The sequence below is a fragment of the Anas platyrhynchos genome, chromosome 19 (assembly GCF_047663525.1).
Source record: "Anas platyrhynchos isolate ZD024472 breed Pekin duck chromosome 19, IASCAAS_PekinDuck_T2T, whole genome shotgun sequence".
Taxonomy (NCBI): Eukaryota; Metazoa; Chordata; class Aves; order Anseriformes; family Anatidae; genus Anas; species Anas platyrhynchos.
This window is the reverse complement of record NC_092605.1, coordinates 883,032-902,519: the sequence shown is the minus strand read 5'-3', so window position 1 is coordinate 902,519 and position 19,488 is coordinate 883,032. Positions and strand designations below refer to the sequence as shown.

General features: G+C 50.7%; 2 protein-coding genes across 5 annotated transcripts; both read right to left on the bottom strand.

Moving 5' to 3' along the window:
* Positions 1 to 58: 58 nt before the first annotated feature.
* GAA (alpha glucosidase) lies at positions 59 to 6,447 on the bottom strand. Its single transcript, XM_038165480.2, has 19 exons — positions 5,930 to 6,447; positions 5,703 to 5,848; positions 5,241 to 5,406; positions 4,898 to 4,994; positions 4,693 to 4,812; positions 4,370 to 4,488; positions 4,104 to 4,235; positions 3,780 to 3,890; positions 3,486 to 3,599; positions 3,294 to 3,378; positions 3,083 to 3,200; positions 2,783 to 2,916; positions 2,530 to 2,681; positions 2,225 to 2,373; positions 2,010 to 2,151; positions 1,695 to 1,793; positions 1,407 to 1,571; positions 977 to 1,129; positions 59 to 653 (listed from the first exon to the last, which is right to left on the bottom strand). The coding sequence occupies exons 1-19, from the start codon at positions 6,308 to 6,310 to the stop codon at positions 594 to 596; spliced, it is 2,643 nt and encodes an 880-aa protein (XP_038021408.2). The 5' UTR covers positions 6,311 to 6,447; the 3' UTR covers positions 59 to 593.
* A 126-nt stretch (positions 6,448 to 6,573) lies between these two features.
* CCDC40 (coiled-coil domain 40 molecular ruler complex subunit) lies at positions 6,574 to 19,475 on the bottom strand. 4 transcript variants are annotated; one of them, XM_038165479.2, is made up of 18 exons: positions 19,374 to 19,475; positions 18,043 to 18,208; positions 17,731 to 17,888; positions 17,162 to 17,245; positions 16,854 to 17,073; positions 15,870 to 16,027; positions 14,871 to 14,993; positions 14,359 to 14,480; positions 13,347 to 13,590; positions 13,055 to 13,237; positions 11,901 to 12,146; positions 10,919 to 11,132; positions 10,199 to 10,368; positions 9,766 to 9,857; positions 9,040 to 9,160; positions 8,163 to 8,351; positions 7,575 to 7,733; positions 6,574 to 6,971 (listed from the first exon to the last, which is right to left on the bottom strand). In XM_038165479.2, the coding sequence occupies exons 1-18, from the start codon at positions 19,386 to 19,388 to the stop codon at positions 6,723 to 6,725; spliced, it is 2,913 nt and encodes a 970-aa protein (XP_038021407.1). In that variant the 5' UTR covers positions 19,389 to 19,475; the 3' UTR covers positions 6,574 to 6,722. The 4 variants fall into 4 exon arrangements, with proteins under 4 accessions (XP_038021407.1, XP_071881855.1, XP_071881856.1 ...); XM_072025754.1 differs by having other exon boundaries at positions 17,731 to 17,867; XM_072025755.1 differs by lacking the exon at positions 19,374 to 19,475 and adding an exon at positions 19,022 to 19,367.
* Positions 19,476 to 19,488: the final 13 nt, after the last annotated feature.

The window sequence follows — 19,488 nt, the reverse complement described above, 5'->3', positions numbered from 1 at the left end:
GACAGGTCTGAGGCTGGCAGAGAATGGCACAGATGCCGTGTGTCCTGAAGCAACAGGACTGCAGCAACACCATCTGCTTGTAGCAAAAAGCTGCTTTTTATTCACAGCACTTCTCCCCCAGCCCTGCTCCCAGCCCTCACAGAGGCAGCTCCAGGCTTCCCCGGGGCGCAGCCACGAGGGGCTCCCCCCACCCACACCCCCTGGGTATGAAACCCCCCCTGCAGACACCAAACAGCAGAGCCCAGTGCGCAGAAGGGACTCATCTCTCCTGTGTCCATCCCAAAACCACAAGAAGAATCCCCACAGGCTTTTGGCAGGGTGCCAGTTTGGCACGCTGACAGGTTTGCTGTCTCACAAGGCACTTGGGTCTTTTTTTTCCGTCTTGAAGGAGATGAGGGTTGCTCCCCATCCCTTAAGGGTTTTTTGAGCTGACCAGTGCGAGTCCAGTTTCTACACCTCAAGGTAAGGCATTTCAGCACGCAGGACAGCCGAGCTCACAGCACAGTCGCGTTCCGTGCTGATTTTCCAAAGAGATGGATGGATCTGGCCGCAGGGCGCAGCAGCACCAGCTGCTTGTGGAGACGGTCACCGGCTCAGGACCAAGTGATCACAAACTGCTCCCACATCGGCAGCGACACGGGGACATTCAGCACCTGAGGAGGCAAAGGAAGGGTCAGTGGTCGGGAGGGCAGCCCCCACGTCGCCCACTGCCCAGGTGCTCCCCAGGGAGGGCTTCCTGCAGAGCTCTGGTCCCATCACCACACACCCCATCCTCTCTGCCCAATTTTTCCCCATGCTCATCCCCTTGCACGGCTGAATCCTGCAAGGGCAGGTGACCCAGCCTCACTGGGCAGCCCTTTACTCCTCGGTGCAAACAAAGCAGAGCTGGTACCATCACTGGGGCCAAACCCTGCCAGCCCCCCGGACATCCTCTTGTGCAGGCTCAGAGCCACTTGCGGGCAGCCCCCGCACTCACCTGGGTGTCACTGCGGTAGGAGAAGTCATCCACACGGGCACCGTTGGCCAGGACCTGCTGGGGAGGGCTGGTGACCCCCAGGACAGTCACAGCCTCCAGCAGGATCCCATCGAGGTGGCCACGAGTCCGCAGGATCTGGCTGAGCACGGCGCCCTGTGGGGACAGCAGGGACAGTCACCATGTGCCACCAGACCCCAGGGCTTCTCCAAGCGCCTGCCACTGCCCTGTGCCCTAAACACGCCAAGAGCAGCCCACAGGGACCTTGGTTCCTGCGAGGCCGGGGCTCATTCTGGTTATTTCGCCGTGCTGGGTGCTTGCAGCAGCAGGGCAGGGGGCTGCCCAGCACCGCGTGTGCCCCAGGGGACAGCAGCTGCAGGTGGCTGCAGAGCCGTGCCCAAACGCCCCCCACCAAGCCCCCTGCCACGCTCACGTGTGAGGCCAGGAAGAGGGTCTCGGTGTAGTCCCCCTTCTCGAAGCTCTGCCAGCTCTCCCCATCATCCCAGAACAGCTCTCCCCGGGCGAAGCCGTCCGGCGTCAGGGCCACCACCAAGGCCATCCCCTTCTTGCGGGACTCGGCAGTGCTGAACGCAGGCTCCTGGGGGCACGGGGGGTGCAGGATCAGACACTGCAACCCCCCTGCTGTGCCCCCAGGCCTGGCTGAACACCCACAGCTCAGCCGGGCACGCACGGGGTCAGGCTGCCAGCGGGGGGGACTCACCTGCAGGGGCAGGATGTGCCCTGCTCGGACGTGCACGTTAATGGTGTCCAGGGGAGCTGGCAAGAGGATCCACTGGCCTTTGCTGTGGATGGTCGAGTCCTAAAGAAAAAAAAGAAAGGACAGGTCTCAGGGGTCAGCACGCCCATGGGGGATCCCAGCTGAGCACTGCAGCCCTCACCCTAGGACAAGTGAAGCCTCACAGGAGGCAGAAGTCCTCAAAGCTGATTTGGGGAAAGCCCAATGGGCCCACTACCCGGGAGGGATGGGATGGAGGAGCGGGGTGGCCGCTCCCAGGAGCCCAGTGGCAGCACCTACCCCTGCGAGGCTGTACCACGTCCCGGCTGGGAAGTAGCCACTGACTTTGGTCTGTCCTGCCTCCAGCACCGGCGTGACGAGCAGCCCCCCGCCCCACAGGAGCTGGCGGTCCACGGTCCAGGTGTTGGGGTCTTTGGGGAACCTGGGGAGGGACGGCGGGCGGCAGTGCAGCCCCAGAGCATCGCCCCCCTGCCCGCCCCCGTGGCAGCACTCACTCGAGGAAGAGCGGCCGCGACACCGTCTCCCCAGCGGCGTGAGCCCGGTGGAAGAGGGTGTAGAGGTAGGGCAGGAGGGAGTAGCGGAGGCGGAGGGCTTTCCTCATGGCATCCTGGGCAGCCGGGCTGAAGGCGTACGGCTCCTGCGGCTGCGGGGGAGAAGGCAAAGCAGGATGCTCAGGCAGCACGGGGATGGTCGGTGAGCGCCTGGCCCCATGAGCACGGCGCAGCCCCGGGCTCAGAGCCGCCCCCAGCCCACCCAGCGCGGTGCCCACCAGGGCGAGGGCTCCCAGCCCCGCGCTCACCCGGTTGCCGTGGTCGTTGTGGTTCCTCATGAAGGGGTAGAAGGCGCCCAGCTGGGTCCAGCGCACACACAGCTCCTCGGATGTGTCGCCCAAAAACCCGCAGATGTCGGCACCCACCAGCGGCACCCCGAAGAGGTTGAAGAGCAGCACCTCTGCGGAGGGGACACGGAGGGAACGGGGGCTCGGCGGTGCTGGGCCAGCCCCCAGAGAAGCCCCGAAGGGAGCAGGGGCTGGATGCAGCCCCACAGCCTACCTGGCACGGAGTAGGACAGCTGCTCCCAGTTGCTCTTGACGTCCCCCGTCCAGTGCCCAGCGTAGCGGCCGTGCCCAGCGAAGGTGGAGCGTGAGATGACGAAGGGACGCTTGCCCTGGATCCTCAGCAGAGCGCTGCGGGGAGGAGGTGGCTCAGCCCGGCTGTGGAAGGGGCTCCCAGCAGCAGCACAAAGCACGCTGCGCTACCAACGGGAGCTGCTGGGCTCCTCGGGGCTCCTGGGGCTGCCTCCTGTCAGGGGGAAGCTTTCCTGCAGGAGCTGCAGCAGGAGCCCAGGCTTACTCGTGGGAAGCGATGGCCTCGGTCAGCCCGTACAGGCTGTGCAGGTTGTAGTGCGAGGAGAGGAACTGCTGGCTGGAGGCACAAATGGTTCCTGCCTGGAGGCGCCCCCCGAACACACCTGCAGGGGAGAGGAGGCGGCGAGGGCAAGCTCGGGGCAGCCGGGCAGAGCCTCACCCGCTGCAGCATCCTCCGCGCCCCCAGCCCCGCTCACCGGGCACGTACGGGGGCTTCTCCAGGCTGTTGTCGGGGCAGCCGTCCTGGGAGCCCTCCACGAAGTTGGACGGCTCGTTCATGTCCTGGGGAGAAGGGGAACCCTCGATTCTGGGGGGGACCCAGCAGAGGGGCGGGGAAGGAGCTGGGAGCTGCACCCCAGAGCTCTGCTAGGGGGGGAAAGGCCACTCACAATCCACATGCCATCGAAGGGCACCTGGTCGTGGAAGTCCTTCAGCATGTCGTGCCACCACTCGTGCGTCTTGGGGTTGGTGAAGTCTGGGAAAGCCGTCGGGCCCGGCCACACCTGCAGGAGGGAGGCAGCGCTGGGCAGAGCCACGCCACCCCCGTCCCTGTCCCTGTCCCCGTCCCTGTCCCCTCCACCCGCTTTCCAGCAGCCCCTGCGTGTTCCTCTCCCCCTTGCAGCCGCTGCCCCACTGACCCGAAGCCCCCAGCCACAGGGACAGGGGCCGATGGCACCACGCACCTTCCCAATGAGGGGCTGCCCCGTGGCATTTCGGATGAACACCCCTCGCTTCAGTCCGTCATCGTAGGGCTTGTAGGTGCCTGGAGGCCCCGAGCTGCTGATCCCGGGGTCCTGCCGGGGCACAAAGCTGGGGTTTCACCGGCAAGGACAGGGAACAGCATCCTGTGTGCCCAGCCCTGTTCCTGCTGGTTGCCTGCCAGAAATCCTGCAAAACCCTGGGGCAGCAAAGGGCGAGGACACAGCCCGAGGACACGGCCTGCGGGTGAAGCCCAGGACCCAGCCGGAGCTGTCACCACCCTGGGGCAGACTGGAGGCATTGCTCACCACGATCATCACGTAGTGCAGGCCTCGCTGGTGGAAATCCCGCACCATGTCCGGGTAGTCCTTAAAGGTCTCCTTGTTGAAGGTGAAATCCCTCTTAGCATCCATGTAGTCCAGGTCGTTCCACTGCACGTCCTGCAGAGCCGGCGGCAGCGCTCAGGAAGGAGACGGCCTCTGGCACACCGCTGTGCCCCAAAAACGGGGACAGGTGCCGCCCTGCACCCACCATCCGCCCCCACCGGGCTCACCAGGCCCTGGTCGCCACCTACCAGGGGGAAGCGTGCGGCCGACATGTTGGCTGCGGCCTGCCGGGTGGTGGTGGTGGAGGAGTAGCCCCAGCGGCAGAGGTGGAAGCCCAGGCCCCAGTACGGGGGCATGAATGGGAACCCTGCAAGTCAGGAGGGAGGGCGGCTTCGCTCTGCCCCACTCACAGCCGTGGTGCTGCAAGGGGGCCGGGGGTCTTCTGGGGAGAGGGGGATTGCAATCTGCATCTACCCATCCTCCCAGATTCATGCCACAGCACCCGCTCCTTGCCAGCAGCACCTGGCACCCCAGGAGCGCCCGCACCCCAGGTCCTGCTGCAGACCCCTACCCACGACGTCCAGGTACTGCCGCACCACGCTCTTGGGGTCGGGGCCCAGGAAGACGTAGAAGTCCAGAATCCCGCCCGTTGTGCGCCACGTCAGGGCCGGGCTCGGCTGCAGGACCACGTCTGGGGGAGGCGCGAGCACCGGAGGAGCGAGGTGAGGATCGGGCCTCGGTCCAGCCCCGTGCCCCGGTGCCTCCACAGCACTCACCCATGGCGTTGCTGTTCAGCAGGAAGACACCGTGGGCCGAGCCGCCGTCCTCTATCACCAGGTAGAAGGGGTGGGAGCCGTACAGGTTGACCTGGGGCTGGAGCAGAGCACAGCGTGGTGCCGGTGGGGCTCAGCCGAGACCCCAGCACGGTGCCCGCTGTGGTGTTTTACCCACTACACCCACCTGCCCCTCGCCACTGCTCAGCTCAGGGTGTGAACCCGAATGCTGCCCAGGCCACACAGCTCTGCCCCAGGCTGCTGGGCCGGACCCCTTCCCCTGGGGGCTCAGCCCCTGGTACTGTGGAGCCCCCCAACACCTCCCTCCCCCCAGCCCCGTCCGTACCACCGGCGCCATGTCCCGGTTCCAGAGGGTGACCTTGGTCCAGGCCGTGTCGAGAATGAGCGGTGCCAGGTGCTCCCCCAGCCCCGAGATGAAACGGGAGGGCAAGGAGGTGGAGATCTGCAGGAACTGGTCCGCGAAGAACAGGGGCGCGACGGTGGTGTTCAGCCTGCCGGGGAGAAACGGGGCCGCTGCCAACAGCCCTGGCGTGGGGGCTGGAGGAGCCGGAGACCCTCCAGCTCCGGGTGGGCTGTGAGCGCTCATAACCAGGCGCTGCGGTCACAGCATGAAACAGAACCAGACTTCGGCTGAGCCCTGGGATTGCTGCTTCCCTAATGCCTGCTGCTGAGCCGTGCTTACGGCAAAGCTCGGGGCAGAGACCCCACTGCTGCTGCGGGGTCCCGTGGGGCGCAGCGGGGTGGTACAGGGAGCCTTCGGCCCCGCTCGGTGCTGGACATCACTTACAGGACCTGGCCGCCGGGCCACCGGGAGACGACGAGGCCGAAGGGATCCTCGAGGACCTGCACCCCGTAGAGCGTGGAGGCCGCCCGGGTGCTCACCCGCGGCGTGGTCAGGGGCACCTCGTAGCGCTGCCGGGCCGGGTCCCGGAGCTGCAGGGGAGGGGGAGACAGGGGCTCAGCCGGGGTCGGGGGCTTTGGGGGGGGCACAGCCGGGAGGGGACCCGGGCGCACCGTGAAGCGCAGGCGGCTCTCGGTCTCCAGCGCCACGTCCAGCCGCAGGGTGCCCACGTCCCCCGGGAGGAAGCTGGGGGCGACGCGGCGGAGCCGAGCCGAGTAGCCGCGGGCGGTGGTCGTCAGGTTCTCCGCCCGGTAGCTGCGGTAGCCGCGGGGGAAGAAGCACCAGGGCGGACCCCCGCCGGCACCGGAGGGGACGGGGGCGTAGCAGCAGCCCCGCGCCTCGCAGCCCGCCCGTGCCAGCAGCCGCTCGGGGCCGCAGTCGAAGCGGTGGCTCGGGGGCACCTCGCAGCCGGCGGCCGCGGAGCTGCCGGCACCGGGGAGCAGCAGCGCCAGCACCGCGATCACGGCCCCGATCCGCGGCCCCGGCCCCGGCATGGCTCCCCCCAGCCCGGCTCCGAGCAGGCGCGGCGGGGAGGGAGCCGCAGCCCGGCCCCCGCGCACCGCCCCGGCCCTGCCGGGCCCTTTCCGGGCTCCGCTGCCTCCCTCCCGGAGCCTCCGCCGGGTCAGCGCGGTTCCGCGGCTGTGCTCCTCTGCCGGGGGGAGACGGGGGGGAGAAAGGGGCCGCTGCTCCCCTCCTGCCCGTCCCGGGAAACTGACGAGTTCACAGCGACTACAAGGAAGTGAAAGAGACAAAGGTGTTGCAATAGTCTGTGCAGCACTACTGCTTCAGTGAGTATTTAATGCAGATTTATAGCTTACGCAGGTTTATTCCATTTATTTACAAATGCCAGTGCTAGAAGAGGGAGAGCAGTTGGTTATATTTATTCACAGGTGGTTTCCTGTGTCTCTAACACGCTTCCTGGGAACCGAGCCTGGATTCCAAACACTGTCTGAGCCACTGGAGAGCCCGGTGGTACTGAGGCTGTTCTTGCTGGACCTGGTGGACGATGCCACAAATAGCATGAATCCGCTCCTGCAGCTTCTGCTGCTCATTTCTCCAGGCTTGTTCAGTACTGCACAGGGGTGTGTACTTCCCCTCCTTCACTGCCTGCAGCTGCTTCTGGCGCGTCTGATAGGACACAAGCTCCAAAAGGTTCTGAGTAAAGCAGTAACGGAAATTACTCTGATAGCAGATTGCACACAGAAAAGAACTAAGTAAACAACACCATTCATTGCACAGAGGTACTGTAACCATAGTTTGAAAAAGAAGGGGTTCTTAAGGAAGAGTTTGATGAAGTTCCATGGATACACACTTGTGTCACAGCATTCCATAAGTTAGAGAAAAAAACATGCATACAAGGCAACCCTGGCCAGGACAAACCGGTTAAAATTTAAATTTTAAAATTTAAACTTAAAATTTCATAGAAGGTTACTGAAGGCCATGAGCTGGCTCTCAAATTTGTAATGTCCTCACAATAACCAGCTGGTCCTCACAAAGGACAGTTTCTACTCGGTGTTTTCAAGTAAGATTCTGCAGGCTGATGTTTCCAGGTGAATGCTGCCTCACTAAGAATGAAACTGCAGCATCAATTCAGTTCCACTTCAGCCATCAAAATGTGCTCAGTTAACTCGAACTGCTGCTACAATCACATGCCAAGTGTTCCCAGTTCAAGATAGTAGTGAGACAAGGGAGCTGGCAAGAGGAGAAATTAGCAGGTTCTAACTCACTCGCACACTGCAGGGAAGTGGACATACTCACCCATCGTTTCATGTTCCGAAGATATTCTGTGTCTGAATCAAGGCTGTCAGACTCAGTCTGCAGTGTGCACATTTCTTGTTGCTTTTCCAAGCAGGTGGCACTAAGGGAAGCTTGGGTGCTTTCCAGCTCCAGGACAATTTTGTTACAGTCTTGAGCGTTCTAGTAAATGGAAGAGAAGGAAACGTGAGATTCTGTCTCTTTTGTTCAGCTGCATTCCCAGTGTCCTAGTTTTGGCTGGGATAGTGTTACTTTCCTTCACTGGAGCTGGTAGGGTGCTATGTTTTGGATTTAGGATGAAAATAACGTTGATAACATACCAATGTTTTAGTTGTTGCTGAGCAGCACTTCCACTGAGTGAAGGACTTTTTCTGCTTCTCATGCTGCCCTGCCAGCGAGTGGGCTATCTTCCCAGAGCTATTTTTTGGTATTTAACGGTTTCCAAAGCCTGCCCACTGTGCAGTGCCATACCTACACAGTGCAGGGTCTGCATATTGACATCCCATGCATCTGTGCTAAGTGCACACTGGTGCTAATTACAAGGCAAATGATGGCCACGGCAACTCTCATGGCCCTGCTTTACTTGCTCACCTTCTGGGTTTCAGTGATCTTCTTTCTCAGCTCCTGTTTCTTGCGCTGGAAATCACTCTTGGTGAAATGTTTCTTATCTGTTTTGTTCTGACCTTCTCCACGAATTGCTATGGCCTCTCTACGAGAAACAGATGCCTCCATATCACGAATCATCTTCTCCTGCTGCTTCATCAGCTGGCCATAGCGGACCTGCCGTTTGTCAAAATAAAAAACAGTTTGAAAATAACAAATGGTTACAAATGGCCCCTAATTGAAGTCTTCTGTGTGGCACGTCCCACCAACATAAATCAGATGTGTGTGACACATGACCTTTTGTCTGCCAAATTTGTTCTGAATCTAAATGTAGTTTGCCCTACGTGGATCTGGAAGGCAGAGGATAGGATTAGTCATCAACTGTGTATCAACTTGTTGAAAGTAATCTTCAAAATATTTCACTGGAACTCATTAACAATAGCAAAAGCAGAAGAGCAGAAATATCCTGAGAACGAAAGCAAAGAGCTGCATTGCCAGAAGACAGAAGACTTCTATAACCAGTGATTAAGATGATACAGTATTTAGTAATCCATATTTATTTCCTTACAAATTGGGGTCACAAAATAAGGTGGTAGACATACTGCATTTAAAAAATTCCTCAGGTATATCTTAATGTGCTGCAGCATATTACATAGCTTGCATAAGAAATGCATAAAGTGCATACATGCTGAACGTATTCAATTCAATCTAGCTGCAGGGTGATACAATTTCTAGTACTGTTACGGCCTTGAAGATGCTACTTCTCCATCCTGTTTCTCATCTCCTGCCTTATGTTTCATCAACTCCAAAGGTAAATACATTGTGTGCAGTTCCCCCTCCTCGGTCCTCTTTCTCAGTGACTTACTTGCATTCTGTGAATCTCTGCTCTCATGGCTCGGATTTCACCTTGTCCTGTCTCAGAATCCACTGCTGAACGCATCTCTTTTGTCAGCTGGATCTTTTTCTCCCATAGCATGATTTGATGCCTTCAGTGACAGAAAAGGAAAGGAGTGCCTCCATAAACAAAGAACATTCTCTCTGTGTGTCAATGGCACCACTCTCCTGAGGCTGATTCTGAACACAAAACTGAATGGTTTGACAGAAACTAGAAGTTTGCATACAGGACATGTAAAGAGGCAGCAACAGAACAGCATGAAGTCATACAGGAAGCTTCACGATTCATACAGGAAGCTTCACGAGAAATGGCATGACGACTGAAAGCAAGCAAGCCTAGACTGATAGGACTCGATTAATTGCCCAGTACAGCACGCTTGCTCTGGGTTACTGGCAGGGGAGATAGCATACGCAGTCTTCCCATACAGGTCTCGATGACATTCAGCACAAGCAAGTATGCTGGAATCATTAAAACCAGTATCATCTTGTCTCTTGCTGGTTCCAGAGATAGCTAAACCACTTTTCAGCTTCTGCATTCCAAAAATTCATTAACCTCCTTTAATCTTCTCCAAGAAGGACAGAAGTGCATTTGCTGGTGCTGGCTAAGTTTGGTGAGTAGAGAAAAAAGGTAACATGGGTGTATATAGCCAAAAGAGCTAAGACTGTGGCATAAAGCAAGAATCACTCTGGTACCTACTCTGCTTCCACCAGGCTGTTTAAGAGTCTTTCCTTCTCCTCAGTCAATCGGCTGTGCTTCTCCTGCATCTCAATTGATTCTTTTTCTGCTGCCTAGATTTGGGAAGCATAAAACAATGCAAAGTTGTCAGACTGAGAAAGACTTACAGCATCACCGTTTGCCTCTGATCTATACATCCTTTTCGGTCTCTAATACCCCACAAATGGCATACCTGACCTGTTTCTGCTGTGTAATAAAAGTCATTAAGCAATAAAGAAATGCACTTTTTTTTGTGTGTGTGTGTGAATAACTATATAATTTCCATTTGGCCATACTGTTTTATACCACAAAGCTATTTTCTTCTGGGCTACCTGCAGTACAAATCTCTCAAAAGCCCAGTCATGGAATAGCCTGGGAGTCTGTGACCTAGAAATGAGAAGTTGAGCCTCTGTACCTTGAGGGAGCGTATGAACTCATTCTCTGTGATAATGTTGCCATATTGTAGCTCTGTGAAGCTGCTGTTGTTCTTGTTGATCAACACATTCAGCTTTATCAAGTCATTTGACATGCTCTTCATGTGACGTTCAATATTTTTCTGCTCTTTTATTTCCTGCTGCATTTCATCTACAGGTGATCAGAAAAAAGAAAGATTTTAAATTCCCAAGAGCACTGGGTTGAATACAACCAAGTTGTACAGAATTGCTGTTAGACCAGGTAACATTGCACACCTGTGTCCCAGAAACCCAGCCAAAACATTTTTCCAGAAAGCCCAAAAATCAAATTAAGGTTTTGAAAGAGACTACCACTATGAAAAAGAGTTGGTTTTGGCCAAGGAAACTGCTATCATTTGTGGGAATATTTGCCTACCCACTATTTGCAAACTTATTTAAAGGCATGTAACAGATGACAAGGTCACTTATAGGTCATCTGTGTCAGTTAAGACAGCAGGATCGATCATGACAGGACATAATGACCACCAAAACAGCAGAAGGTGCCTGGCTCTTAGTCCCAGAGAGTAGTATTTGGGCCATATGCATTCTTGCTTACACATATATCAAACACCGAGGGCATTCTTTGGTGAAGAATTAACATAACCTGTCTGTAAGCCTTCGCTCCCCTTTTTTTCCTCCATTCATAGATGAATGTTTTAAAAAAGAGCTAGGGAATGACTTACTTTCAGTGCGCACTTTCTTCTGCTGCATTATTGTGATCTGTTTCTTTAACATATCCAAGGAGGTTATTTGATCCTCCCGTTCCTCGGTTAGCTTGACCAGCTCTTTCTGCAGATTGAGCCAGTACTTCTGTAGTGTCAACACCTCAGAATTACATTCTTCTATCTGCTTGGTCAGCCTCTTGGCCTCGATTTCCAATGGTCCTAATTCTTGCCCCTAGATGAGGGCAAGATTTGGGATCAATCAGATGGCAGCTGCTGGAGCACTTGTTTATAGCGTCACTGCAGAAGGCCATTTCAACTGCTGAAATGCCTACTGAATGCTTCAACAATATTGTTATTTTGTCAGTTACTCTCTGCCTCTGTTTCCCATGGTTGAATAGGACTAATAGGACTGCCTGACCTCATGGGAATCAATGCAACAGAAGCCCACAAGGTCCTCAGATTCTGTGATGAAAGGGCCACTTAAGTGCCAACAACAGGTACAACTGGACTTCCAAAAGTGTGCCAAGTGTATGCCACAGTACTCATTTTCACATTGGCATCCATAACGGTCTTCCAGTTCATAGTGCGATGGACAAAGTGCTGGGTATCATGCGAAGAGGGCCAACTACCAAATAAATTGAGTCGCTCAGCCTGTTCTATTCTCCTCTTGTCAGTCTTTCTAGATTTTATAATGTTATCCAATTGACTCCCAGAGTACTGATGTCATTTGATATTTTCATCAGGTACAGACAACTCCCTGCAGACTTCTGCATTAGGCACACCCTCGTTTCACAGCAGTTCCCTGTGCCAGCTCCTCTTTGCATGCATTAAGAACTGCTTGACAAATATAAACAGTTACATTAATTACAGCAGCTTCTCAATCACCATACTGATGCCTGAAAGTTTTAACTGACACTTACGCAATTACAATTATCAAGGACATCTGTGGCCACCACAAAGATTAAAATCAAATTTGGGACAGAAATGCAAAAGTACATACCCCCTGCTGAGAAAGAAGCACCTCCAACTTCTTGTTGTACTGCCTGATGACCCCTTGCTTGTTCTCAATCAGAAGACTGCACTTCGCAATCTCACTTTCACTACGACTGATCAGATCATGGATATTTTTTATTTCCTTGTCCAGCTCACAAAGCGTTTTTTGGAGAATTGTCAGCCGGCAGTTAGTGTGTGTTGTATTCATAATAACCTGGGTCATGTCATTCTCAACCTTGGAAAAATGCAGTTCCTAATAATAGACAGACAGAAGGCATACCAACGAGTTACTGCTGGTGACACTGTTTTGTAATGCCCACTTACCAAGGAACAGGAATCAAGGACTTGAGATTCTACCCCCTGGTCTGTGCTACGAGCTGTAAGAACTCTACATACCATTGCAGTGCCTTTGTTTCCCCATCTACTGGCAGGGGATAGCAATAGTTACCCCTGTCATAAGGTTGTTGGAAAGTATTAAGAAGTCTAAACATCCCAAAACCCTGTAATAGACCATGCTTTTCTCACAATGGAAACCAACCCTTGCAGTCTTCCAGTCACTTAAGACATGCACCTGCTTTAAAAACACCAGTGCAGAGGCGTGAACATGAAGTATTAATGCCAGCCCACACAACTCAGTGTGATAAATACTGTGCTGCATATTCTTATCTGTTCACACTCAAAGAGAGCAAAACTTGAGCAACTTATTAAGCCATAAAGAACCACAAGTCTGTTTTGACTGTTCCTTAGACTGGAAGCTTTAATTTGAAACTGAGAGTATGCATGTATCACATGCCTTTAACAGTGCACATGTGGTACTTCTCTTCTGTCTATCTTCTTCAAAGATGTAAGAACTTGTAACACATTATAGTAAATATTCCAAGGATTCATCATTCTGCCCTGTTTTCTTTCTTTCTTTAAGTAAAGAAATGATGGTAGTTATGTGTCAGGCTTTTCTGATAAACTCTTTTGCATACACCAATATTCTGCAATGAGATCACTGGAGGAGCTAAAATGGGATCAAAACCCAGCACAGCTTCAATTGCAGAGCTGAAGATGAGAAGCAAAAAGACACTGACAGAACACACCTGACAAACACTACTCTAGGCCATGACTGCAACCTGTTTCCTTCCCCTGCCCTCCCAAGTGGACAAGATACCATACCAGATCTATTTTTCTCTGATGAAGTCTTGCAACCAGCTGTGAGGTTTGCTTTTCTGCTTTGCTGGACATCATGTGGTCCTGAAGCTTTGCCATGATCTCACTCTCCATCTGCTCTTTGGTTTCAGTTCCTTTCTCTATATCCTTACTGATGGTTAACAACTCATTCAGACAAGCAGCTTGATCCTAAAAGGTAGGGAAGACTCAGGAGAGCATCACTACAACTGTTTGGGGAAGGGTATTAAATACTTATGTACAGTTCAAAAGGTTTCTTCTTCCAAGTGACTCTTCTCACCATCTTGATCCTACCGATGGTCTGCTCTGTCTCATGGAGAACGCGAGAATAGGTGCTAGTTTCTACCTTCAAGGCCTCCTGCTTTGAAACACACCGTGCAATCAGTTTCTTTGTTGTGTTGTTATCATTCTGTGAACGGCTCAGGGTGGTGACAAGCATCTCATTCTTCTCCTCCTCCTTCCTGATTGACTTTCTACAGATATCAATGTCTGTTTCTAGGGACTTGAGGTCATGTCTGTGCTTGCTGAAGAGGCAAAGAGGATGGAAAATCATCACATGGATTGTTTCACGTGCTGAACAGTCATCTAGTATTGCTCTTTTCAAACATGCTATTGCAGCAACAAATGAACAGAGAAGGAAGATCTTTATAAAGGCTATTCTACTCTGATAGCGCAGAGTTCTCAAAAGATGGACGGAGATATTAAGATTTAAAAGGAAATATACATAGGAAAATTATTTTCTTCTTTCATTTCCTCTCATGCTGCTCTTTCCCATGCTTTTCCTGGTGGATGACAACATTTAAAATATATTGTTTGGTCTCAGAGAATAAGTCAGGATCTAAAATTCCAAGCTAAATAAAACCTTTTTTTTTTTTTTTTTTTTTTTTTTTGGCAACAGTAGGATGGCTTTCCTGAAAACTTCTAAAGGCATCACAAAATCCTAACCAAGAGTGATAGATAAATCCTTCTTGATGTCTATGTCTTTGGACTGTGAGATAGTGCAAAAGCGAAGTAACTTTTTGAAGGAATAAAATACAAACAGAAGAAATTTTAAGCAGCTTTAAAGAAGAAAAACTACTTCAAGTGTCAGTTGTGTTGTGGGGTAAAAAATAGTAACAAAGAAGTGTACTTCTTAGCCATTAAACATATTATGTGCTTCAGAGCAACAGACTTGTTCTAACATATTCTGCACATACAGTAACAAACTTGTCAGAAGACATACTGTCCCTTTTAGAATCTCTCCTACCCAAATTATTTGAGGTCTTTCCTGGGATGGTTCTCAAATGCCATACCTCAGCAACTCCTGTGTGGCAACATAGACCTCATCTCTTTGCTTCATTCCAGCCAAGCTATTAGTCCAGTTGTTCATCAGTCGCTTCTTCTCCACGTTAATAGCCTGTACCTCCATACAAGCCTAGGGAAGAGAGAATTTGTAAACAGGCTAACCCTGTACTGAGCTGCAAAACCAAATTCACATTACAATGCAATGCTTTTTTCTATAAAAAATATGTTGGGCAGAAACAGCTTCAATTTATATGTCTGGTTTATTGTCACACCAGAGAACAGAAAAGTTATAGTTCTCCAAGAAAAAAAAATGCTAAGAAAGCGGAGGAGGAAGTGATTTACAGACAATTCTTAAAGACAAAGGGAAAAAAAGTCTTCGTGCCAGCAAACAGGAACAAACTATAAAACTCTGGCCCATACTGTATGTATCACGTGAGCACAAGCCAACAGGGGCTGTCTCTCCAGAGGGAAATATTAACCAGAAACAAAAAAAAAAAAAAAAAAAAAAAGCACTTCCTACCTCATTTACTGCTTGTCGAGTTACTTTTGTGTCCTCTGCCTGGGCCACAAACTGAGCTTCAAACAAAGCAATCTGTTCTTCCAGTTCATAAGCTTTTCTTGTCAAGCGGTCCACTAGGAGATCCTAAAGAGTTAGAATCATCAGTTCTGGAGTAATGTGATCTTGGTCTTAATCAACTGTGTTCAACAAGAATAACATAACATAGGCTAGAAACAGGATTAAAGTAGCAACTGGATTAGAACCTTTAGTGAACCTTTTCCATTCAAGTATGAATGACTGTCATAAATGCAGAAGAAAACTTATAGAAGAACGAGTCCTCCTTTGCTGATTTTTTTATTATTCCATTTACATTAGTAAATCGATACTTTAGATCTGAATTAGCATTCATTCCTGTCATTATATATTATATTGCAACACCTCTGCAATAGCTGGGAATCTTAATAATTTATGCTTTAAAATGCTTTGTTAAAAAACATCTAAATCTATTCTACTTCAAATGCTTTTATTATTTTTTAATGCAGAATTGTAAGCAATGTCTGCATCCTGCTGCAAAGGGAAGGCAGCAGAGGGAGCTCCAGCACACCAACAGATTCATTCAATTTTCAAAGTTTGCTTTTCATTGTGAAACTCATTGTGACTCAGAATAATTCTTGAAACTTGAACATAATTCTTCACTAAATAGCTTTCTGTTTTCACCTCCCTTTGCTTACATGAAGAGCGATTTACTATTCAAAGGCTTGACAAAAAAAAAAAAAAAATTGGCAGTACATGCCACTACCTTGGTAGTGTTTTTTCTCCTCATTTTTAGAGAAGACTGCATTGTTTTGGGTGTCTTTTGTTTGTTTGGTTGGCTTTTTCCTCCAATTATTTGGGAAAAAATCCCCACACACCTTCCCTAAGTCTGTCATTATAGCCTTTCTCCTAACAAGGTTGCACCTCCAAGGCTCACCACTGCCACCTGTATATATTTATTAAAAGGCAGACAATTTTAATTGATACCTGTTTTTTCTTTTCCACCTCAGCCTGGACCTTCTGTGCCTCAGCCTTCTTTGCTGACTGTTTCATCATTAAGATATTACGATACATATCCTCATCCATATTCTGCATGTAGAAGAGGTGTAAGGCCAAGTTTTCCACTTCGGTCTGCATTGCAGAAACTGGGGTGGCAGGAGAAAGAGTATTTACCAAAAAGTATGTCTGTAGGACACACTGCAAGCAGAGATAAAAGGGAAAGAAACACAGAAGCATCCAAGCAAAATCCAGATGCCCACCAGGTAAATTAGCCCTCCCTCAAGTGAGAATTGGCATCAGCTATGGATTACAGCTCCATAGGCGAATTTAAAGGTCTTGGTAAGTGGCTCCTCAGATCTCAGCAAACAGATTCCAAGGAAATCAAAGGAAGGGCTTCAGTAGGCTGTGAACCCATTCCTCTGCTCCAAAACAGAACTGTCTCTTTCTCAGACTTCAATGCTTCTTTGAATTTTTATTTTTAAAATAACTGCAAAAATATCTAGGCTATTTTAATTCTTTACGAACCTCACTACTGAAATCATTTACTGTAACCTATCCAGATGCCTGCAACAAAGAAAAACTGAATTAAGTTCATTTATTTGACTGGAATAGGCTGCCACATGGATGGTGCTTTCATGCTCTTAGATGCTCCTAAATGCCTACAATCCTTGCATTTTAAGCACACTCTTACAGAGACACAGACATCACACGATGGGCATTTTCCTTCTGCTAAATCACAGAACAGCCTACCCGCCAGGAGGAGTTTTAGTTTCAGCCCTGAAGCCCTTCTCAGCAGTAGAACATAGCAATATAAATTGTATGGCAACCAGACATCTCTAAAATTTCTCAGTGGGTGCATCAATCCCTGTGAAATTTACCGTTCTCTAAAATCTAGTGCTTGGCTTGTATTCAAATTCATTTCTTCATATAGGGCTAGAATTAGGGCAATATTACAAGGACTGCCTCAGTCACCTTTCTTGCGTTCATCATCTGTGTTCTGACACACTTTCCTGTAAGTCAGCTTGAGGCCCTTCAGTTCCTCTTCTAGCTGCAAACGTGCTGCGGCTGCCTGAGAACGACGGTCATGGCTCTTCTCCAGCTCCATCTGCAGCTGGGCCAGCTGCTGCTGCACTCCGTACAGAATCACCCCAAGCTCTTCTCTCTGTACTTGGCTCTTCTTCGTTGCTGTCCTCTGCAAACACAAGAGGAAGTTGGTTATCTCACTTCAACTTGGACAGGGATGGGATGCAATGAGAAGGCAAAGAAAGAGTGCTATATACCAGTTCCCGAAGCTCTAGGTTCACTTTTTCCATCTGCTTAATAAGGTAATTCTTTAGGGCAGCTTGGAATCTTCTCATCAGAGGCTGTAAAAGAAGTATGACGTTGATAATTTTAACACACTCATGTAAATAAAATATGAAGGAATCTTAGTACTACTCCCACTATTGCTTAAACATTGTATTCTGTCCCATGGAGGCTTGGATTCCCATTCTAGCTACACTCGCTGCAGGAGTTATACTGCGGGTGTTTCTTGAAATCAGAAGATGACTGCTGAGAATATTTAAAAATCAGAAACATCAGGAGAGCTATGCCTGAGAACCCCTCTACTCACTCTTGTTGCAAGTACTTCTTTCAGGAGTAAGTGATAAGCCCACTACGTTGCTCGCTTTTGAAACTACAACTTTGAGTTTAATATTGAGGAGTTAGCGGTTTTGCAAAAGCTATTTATAAGAAGGTAGTTTTAGCATACAGCTAAGCCACTGCCTACAGTTTGCTTCATGTTTTAAATAGCTATGAACACAAATAACACGTCTGCAGTAACAAATGGCAAGATCTGGAGACTTCTCACATGTTCTGGATCCAAGACAACCAGTTGTGTTTCTTCTGCTGGTTCCTCACTTCTTCTACTTATTTCATTTTCCTCAGTTCCAGGCTGCTGGCCTTCATGTTCCTGTCTTTGGCCACCATGCTCATTAGCAAGCTGACCTAATTGCTCAAAGACAGGTTCTGAATAGAAAGGGGAAAATAAATAAATAAATAAATAAAAATTTATAGTGATGTGCCTAAGGCTATATTCACAATGATGACAAAGGGAGAAAGCTAGACACTGCTTGTTAGATGGTATCAAGTGTTGCAATGTTACTAAGGAACTGAATTGTACCTGGTTCTGTGCTCAACTCCCCTGAAAACGCAGGCACTTGCATAGGAGCTCCTGACAACGTCCGGGAAGGGCTGTCTGCGTCAGCTGTGGGCTGCTCCATCTCTCCCAGGTCAGGAGGGTCACTGTCAGACTGCATTTTGGCTGAGAAAGCCTCAGGAGATTTTTCCTAGGCCGTGAAATAGAACACCAGAATCAGCTTTTCACTCTATCTGCACCTAAAAATCTGCTCATTTTTGTTGTTATGAGATATGAACAGTACAGACAAAGAATCAACAAAAAAGCCTTGTTGTAAATTCAGCCCACAAATACACTGGCAAACCTGTGTCATTCCTGACAAAAGAACATTACAAAGATGTAACACAGCAAAAGAACCTCTCCATTTTTTTCAGAGCTTTTGTATACTTCACGTCGGACCATTTCCCTCTCTTTTAGTTCTGATCTTACAGTTACATCAGTAAAACTGCTCCTGCAATGGGACAGCTTGAGCGTACAGTGGCCATACGTTCTGTGAACAAGACTTCGTCCTCTTCATTGTCATTCCCATTCTCTGCCTGCAGTGTCTAGCACACAGCACAGGCAAAAAGCAGCACAGCGGGGTGATAACAGGCAGCGCACTTCACTTAACGTTAACAGGACGGTATTCGAAGGACTGGTCACAGCGCACACAAGTTTCATTTATAAGTTTAACCTCATTTGCAAAAAAGTTCACTAAGCTAGCATTAAGATAGCAAAGATCCTAATAAAAATCTTACACGCCACTGTAAAGCTTCAGGCATTTATTTGTCAGAACTAAAGGAAAAAAGTTCCCTTAGGGATTCAGGCAGGGCCAAACGATTCACTTTTCTCTCTTTTTAAAGAGACGCTGTTTTATCCCCTATCATCAGTTGCCAAATCCAAACTTTGTGCCACACCCAGAAGGCGTCTGCGGTTCGTTATCACTAACAAACCTAAAAAAAATAAAAACCTCATGCGTGCACACCTACAGCACGCGGATAACTTCCTTTCTAATTGGCCTACGACAAAAAACACTACGAGCCGTACGAGAAGCGCAGACAGGTGACAAAACACGGTGACAGAACGGAGCTTTCAGCAGACACAGTGACAGGGTGGGCTTTTTTTGCGGCCTGCTCTGGGTGCGGACCAGGCCCGCGGGCACCGCCGGTTGACTTCTTCCCTCCGACAACGCCTCCGGGCGGACAGCGGCCCGCAGGGAACACGCGGGGAGCCTTGCCCAGCCCTTCACCACCCCGGTACGGGGCCGGGCGGGGGTGTCCGGGCTCCCCCCGCCGCCCTCAGGCCGAGCCCCGCGGCGGGGCCGGGCCCGCACTCACCGCCGGCTCCGCCATCTTCCCGTTGCCAGGCAACGCGTCAACACCCGGTCACGTGACGGCCGCGGGCCGCACCACTGCACCCCAGCCGGGGGGGGGGGGGTGGGAAGGGGGTGTG